The sequence below is a fragment of the Solanum tuberosum genome, unplaced genomic scaffold (assembly GCF_000226075.1).
Source record: "Solanum tuberosum cultivar DM 1-3 516 R44 unplaced genomic scaffold, SolTub_3.0 scf00127, whole genome shotgun sequence".
In the NCBI taxonomy this organism is placed as follows: Eukaryota; Viridiplantae; Streptophyta; class Magnoliopsida; order Solanales; family Solanaceae; genus Solanum; species Solanum tuberosum.
Genome location: NW_006239058.1, coordinates 1,120,719 through 1,127,904, shown reverse-complemented (window position 1 = coordinate 1,127,904; position 7,186 = coordinate 1,120,719). Strand labels below are relative to the sequence as shown.

The 7,186-nt window shown below is 31.6% G+C and overlaps 1 protein-coding gene across 1 annotated transcript; it reads left to right on the top strand.

The window, feature by feature from the left end:
• The first annotated feature begins 3,377 nt into the window (after positions 1-3,377).
• Positions 3,378-3,842, top strand: LOC102587506 (nuclear transcription factor Y subunit C-4-like). Its single transcript, XM_006351503.1, has one exon. It carries the CDS (start codon positions 3,378-3,380, stop codon positions 3,840-3,842), a length of 465 nt encoding a protein of 154 aa, XP_006351565.1.
• The last annotated feature ends 3,344 nt before the right edge of the window (positions 3,843-7,186 follow it).

Here is a 7,186-nt window from a genome sequence, read left to right as displayed (position 1 = left end):
TTTTTTCCTTCTTTTCCAGTTTCTATCATATTCCAATTTTCCTCAGAAGACATTGAATTTCAACGAGAAACTAAACTCATGTTCAAATATTGTTAGGAGACAACATCTGTTCATTTACTTCTTCTCATAGTTATATAAAACCAAGAATATAGGAAAAATAATTAAAGTGCACATCTTAGCCTTTATGCACAAAATAACTTTTCTCATTGAAAAGAAAACTGAAGGGGTGCAATGCTTGAATGCACTTGGGAAGAAAATAATAATAATCTTACCCATCCAAGGAAAACTTACTACAAAAAATATACTCGAACATATTAAAGTAGTACTAATTCATCCCAAATCTCTTTTATCATACGATAAAATAATTCTCTTTTTTTTCTTTTTCTTTCCCCAATAAAAAGAACACAGAAAATAGAAGTAATTTCCTTACCACAGAAAATACCATCATTAAATTTCTTAAGCTTGTTATCTCTTGTATTCAGATTAGCAAACCAGAAATAATAAAAGATGAAAAGAAAAACACAAAGAACTATCCGAGTCCACAGAACCCACTGTGTGTCCTTAAGAAATTTAATCCCTCAAGTACCCGAGGTTGCAGATTAATTCCTCCCAAGATAAAACGGATTAACCATTAAAGAAGTAGCGGTACCTCAAACTTCGATAATTTCAACGAACTCAAAATGACAGCAACGAATCACACACAGACACGATCGATCGATTTTGTTTTGTAAGAAATGTATGCAAAAGAAGGGAAGAATTCGATTTTGAAAAATGAGAGAAAACCTCTCTATTTATAGCCAACAAAGGGTAAAGGTCACAACCCTTTGGAAAGAAGACAACCTTTCAGAAATGTCACAACACTTTGGAAAAGGCATAACCTTTCAAACGGTCACAAACCTTTAGAAAAGACGCAACCTTTCATAAAGTTCACAACCCTTCGGCATAGTCACAACTCTTCAGGAGAGTCACAACCCTTCATTTCCTGTTCACGCCTTTAAAACCCAACAATAAGATCCTAAGCTTACAAAAAAATTCTTGGTTCACAAAAGTTCTAAACTTCATCAATTATTCTATAAGTTTGATCTTGCTTTATCAAGGTATAGCTCAAAGTCTACGATATACCGAGATTCAATACATTATATGCATAGGTGAAAAACCCACCAAATTTTCTTAATATTTTTTGTATATTCATGTTGTTTAAATTGAAGCACACATTAAGAAGATATCAAACACTCGGGCACAATATTCCTCCAAATGGTCATGTATACTATTTTTCCTTTATCAACCAATTCGATACACTTCTATCTGTGAGCAAGATTAGAAGGTGCAAAGTTTCATGTTGCACTGATTCGTCCCTTCATCTATCTCTTTATCGAAAAAGAAAAAATATATTTTTTTCATTGTCGGTCTTACATTTGGTTTTCCCATTCATCAAGACAATTATTTATTGGAACAGGTGAATTTTTTTCTGCTTAAACGATCCAGTTTATGAAGAAACTATTCCAATGCAACTGATATTTGAGTTTGCATCTTTGCCAAAATAAACAAAAAATTAAATAATTTTTTATATTCAGTTGCGCTCTTTTAGTAAGAAAGTCAAAATTAACTAAATCAGAAAAAAGATTTAATATTACGTTTGAAGTTAATATTATCAAATTTCTATCTATACAAGGAATTATAATTATAGTTTGAAATTTAAAACTTTTCTCAAGATAAGATTTAAAAGATCGAAGAAAATATAAGGAAGAAAAATCACTTGTACCTTCATTAAGTTTAGCAAATTTGTAATTAGTTTTCTTTCTCCTCTGTATACCAACATTTATTGACTTCCAATTCTGTCTATGTTAATACAGAAAAAATCGCTCCTTGTCCAAAATTTCATGAAAAATAACTAAGAGCAGTCGATGGTGATAAATGCAGTGGCAACGGTAATAACGAAGCTATGAGTGAATTTAATAATTACTTTGTTGTATTAGAAAAAAGTGTATATGTTATCATTTACCAACACCACAATAAAACAATTTTAATGCGTATATATGTTTAACCAAATAGACTTTGTTTGGTTGCAAAATAACTTGGTGGACAAGATGAGGTACATGAGAAATTGAGAATGACTCGGAAAAAAATTGCTAAGGCAAATCAATTAAACTAATTGTGTTCTCTTTTGTAAAATAAACAAAGTAATAGTAATGCAAAATCTGACTTGTAAACCTAATTGTTCTCGCAAAGAAAACAAGAAATATGAATTTACTTTATACACTTGTCGTCATTATTGGTAAAATAAGAAATATTTTCTATATACATTAGACTGCTTAAAGTGTTGAACCTAAATAAAAAAAAATTCAAAAAGGCGCACTATAGATCAATTCAAAGATAAAAAGAAACGTCGAAGAGTGTGAGATTTTTATCAATTTGGGAAGATTAACAATGATAGTACATAACCCAATTTATGTTAATGGTGATCGAATGAACTAGGTTCATATATATATATAATAACAAATCATTAGTTAATATGCATTATTAAACTATGTCATCCTCTCCTATGATGTCTGAATATAATGTTATACCGCAAATTAGTGAGGTTAATTAGTTAAACGTTTAATCCAATTCATATCTTTTATAGGTCGTGTATTGCTCTGCATAATACATTTGATGATTAAACCTATAGATTTTAAAACACTCATGAATTTTAGGATACGCATATGACATGTTGGTACAAATATTGCGATAACATTAATGATTTTTAGAGTATAATAATGTGATATAATAAAACTCTGACTTTATAAAAAAAATCTTAGTTCATAGAAATTGTAATTTTCACCAATTGTTCTATAAAATTAATCTTATTTTACCAAAGTATGATTCACAGTCTACAAGACATCAAATTTGACGCATTGTACACATATCTGAAAGCCCATTTATTACAAACTTTTTATTTCTTCCTATTCATTATTGTTCTTTTTGTGATATATGGAGGATTGTAGAAAAAATTATTAGGATAACAACAAAAGAATTATTTTTATTAAAAATGCTCAGGTTCAGTCATTAATAACTTATTGACTAGAACTAACTAGTATTTAATACCTTATTGACTAGAACTAACTAGTAGTATTTAATACCGTATTGACTAGAATTAACTAGTATTTAATAAGATGATTTTCTTACAATTTTATTGTTACACATGAATAAATTGTAGCAAATAATTTCATTAATAGGCTTGAATGTAGATTTAGAAATTTCTAGGTTCATTCATTTAATATGATTAAGAAAATTTATAATTAGATTTATTTTTCTCTCTATATATAGAGAACGCCCAGTTGTGTATATGTATCAATCTTCCATTTCTCTCTAAGCTTGTAAACAAAGAAAAAATCACCATGGAAAACAACTCTGAGAAATCCGCAGTGAATGCAGCTCAATCCGCTGCTTACCCAACGCTATCGCAGCTTAACGCTGAGAAGAATAAGCAAGAATATGTGAAGATGTTCTGGACAGACCAGCAGAGAGAAATGGAGAACATTAACGATTTCAAGAACAACCTGCTACTTCAACCTACCCGCATTAAGAAGATCATGAAAACGGACAAGGATGTCCGAATGATCGCTGCTGAATCGCCTGTTTTGCTTGCTAAGGCATGTGAGATGTTCATTCAAGAACTCACCCTTTGTTCCTGGCTTAACGCTCAGGAAAACCATCGACGTATTCTGAAGAAGGATGACGTCACTGATGTGATTATGCAGACTGACAATTTCGATTTCCTTGTTGATGATGATACTGACGGCCGCTCCACACCTAGTGCTGTGCCGTTCTATGTTGATGGAGGCAGCAATGGGCGTACATGATGGTAATAATCTTGAACATTAAAGGTAACGTTCTCATTTCCTTAATTCACACCTATAGGGTTACAAAAAAGTACTAACAACATACTTTTTGTCTATATTGTTTGATAATACAGATTCTGATGTTCAGTATCCATCCTGCAGTTAGTGGTACCTCTGATCAACAAGCAACAGTATTGATGAGTCCTCATAACTTTGAGGACAACCCTTATCTTTCTTTTCAGTTATTACTTTCAGTTTCAGACAGTTGGAGTTAGCAAGGGGTTTGTCCTAGCAACTCATATTAGTAAAGGCTTTTAGACAGTCATATCAATATAGATTCTGCTTATGTTATTTCTTTCATATATTTGTCTATCTCAGTGTTATGGGTTATATATATATATATATATTTCAGATTTAGCTACCGTGTTTTTATTTCAAATTTTTATTGATTTATGTTAATCTTAGTGTCCTATCACGCCATGAGGTTAGCTTGGGGTAAATTGTGACTCTAAGCACCGTGTCGGGTCTAAGGGTAATCTCAGGAAGTGACATAAGATTCTATGCTTACAGAAGAATTGTGGGTTCATAAAAGTTCTAAACTTCACCAATTATTCTATAAGTTTAATCTTACTTTATCAAGGTATAGTTCATAGTATACGACACACCAAATTCGACACATTGTATACATATTTGAAACCCACCAAAGTTTCTTAATATTTTTTCTATTTATTTTGTTTTATTTGCGATATGTGGATGCTTATTGGAAAATAAGATTTGGATATCTCAAAAAATAATATTAATGTCTAGGTTCATTCGTTAATATCTTGGTATAATTAGTATTTAATATGATAATTATCTAACAACTTTATTGTTACATCATATGAAATTGTAACAAATCTCCATTGATAGGCATTTTTTATTTTGGTTTCCACCCGGTGTCCGGAGCTCACATTGGAGCTCCGATTAAATCCGAATCGCGCTCTGCAGGGCCCATTCAGGGTGGCTCTCCCAACAGGATTTTCTCCATACCCAGGGCTCGAACCCGAGACCTCTGGTTAAAGGTGAAGCACTCACAACAGTGCACCACAACCCATGTTGGTCATTGATAGGCTTGTATGTAGTTTTTTTTTTTTGGTTCCTCATCTGGTGTCCAATACTCACATATTTAGAGCCTAATTAAATTAAAATTCACACTAGAAAATCTCTCATTGAGGTAAAGCGATTCCTAAAAAGCTTTTATCATGCCTTTATTCTTTGGCCACATTTACTGGTATTAATCTTCTTATTTTCTATGATCTTATGGGCATTGCAAGCTTTTTCATCCATTCATATTAGATTATTGATTTTTATTGGTTCGATTATCGATTTATCAGTTATTGATTGTTATTGGTTTGATTATTGATTTATTAGTTATTAATTGTTATTGGTTCGGTTATCGGTTTATCAATTATTAATTGTTAATTATTGGTTCGGTTATTGGTTTAACCATTAAAATTTGACACAAAAAAATCATTTAGAAACAAGGTGACAAACCAAATGAACAATGCATATGAATTGATAAATTGTATCTTGTTCAAAAGTAAACAATCGCACATTGTAGAATAACTGAGAGCTTGAAACAACCAGAAATAAAATATCAAACTAAACCCTAAGTCAAGGACTTTTCATATCAAATGGTATAAAGAGAATCTATTAATTTACTACTCATTAAGAAGTTACCTCAAATCGATTAAGAACCGATAATCCAATAAAAAAAAATCAAAATTTAAGTATTATTAAATATTAACCATGGTAAGGAGTTAACCTCTACTAACACCCCCTCCCCCAACTATAAAAGGTGAAGATAAAGGGCTAGGCCAATAAATTTAATCCACCTGCATCTTATGTTTATAATCGCCATCCTTTTTCTGCTTTTTTTATGATGCATTCATTTCCATTAATAAGCATCTAGAGGATGAAGCAAACCAAGTTTGTTTTCTTTTGGGTAGATGATGAAGCAAGTTAATATCTGCATAACTTTAACCAGTTATAAAACGACCTCTTACATTTTGACTCCCATTTGACCCGACTGTTTTGTTAGGACTGAATTCCTCAAGTTCTCGGCACAAAATCTCGTCTAACTAATAAACTCAATTATATATTGAATTTGATAGAAAAAATAGAAAAGGAAGTTAATTAGTAGATGGTGTTCTCTGAATATTAGTATTTGTACATTTGCCCAAAAAAAAAATCAAGAAACAAAATGTTCAACATTAAAAATAAATTCCTTATTCACTTAGGTTCTTTAGTAAGAAAGTCAAATGTATCTAAATTGGAAATAGATATTTTTTTTTATAAAAATCGTAAATAGATTTAATATCACATTGAAGACAATATGAATTTCTATCTATGCAAGGTATTATAATTATAGTCTGAAATTCAAAACTTTTTTCAGGATAAGATTTAAAAGATCGAAGAAAATATAAAGAAGAAAAAATACAGTTCATGTATATAGTCCAACTCATTGTTTAGAGGTAACAAAACATGGTTAAAATCATATATCAATCATTAAAACATTACATCAAATTCTTCATCATCAACTTAGTGCTCACTCCATTGTCTCTGTGTTGGTTGAAAAATTTGAAGAAAAAACAAACTAAAAACTTCATTCCGGAAAAAGGAGGAAAACGAAAAACCTCATAAAGAATAGGTGCCTAAAATTTGAAGAAAAAACAAACTAAAAACTTTGTTAAAGAATGACAAAAGTCCCACATCGGTGGTTAATGAGATGGGTAGACTCCTTATAAGTCTTGGGCAATCCTCCTTCCTTTGAGCTAGCTTTTGGTGTGTGAGTTAGGCCTAAGACCTAATTTAATATGGTATCAGAGCAGGGCCCGTCTCACTCGATGTTGGGGACTCCAAAATCAAAATTGTCCACGCACCAGATGCTAAGCATTGGGCGTGAGGTGAGGTATTAAAGAATGACAATCGGTGGTTAATGAGATGGGAGGACTCCTTATAAGGCTTGGGCAATCCTCCTCCCTTTGAGCTAACTTTTGGGGTGTGAGTTAGGCCGAAAACGAAAAACCTCATAAAGAATAGGTGCCTAAATAATATTTTCAATTTGATATTCAAAACTAGAAAAGAAGGTCAACAGATTGGGGGGGGGGGGGGGGGTTGATTTTCCCCTCTTTTTTTAATCTATAGGTAATCTTTACCATTAGTAAGGTTTTCATTTAATTAAAATGAATCCGAAGCCAAAAGGGCAAAAATTTTTCTTTCAAAAAATCAAAACAGCATATCAAATTTATTTTTAATCAAAAGGGTAAAATTGCTCCTAACGGAGCGATTTCCTTCTGACAAACGACGCTATTCTGTTAAAAAAA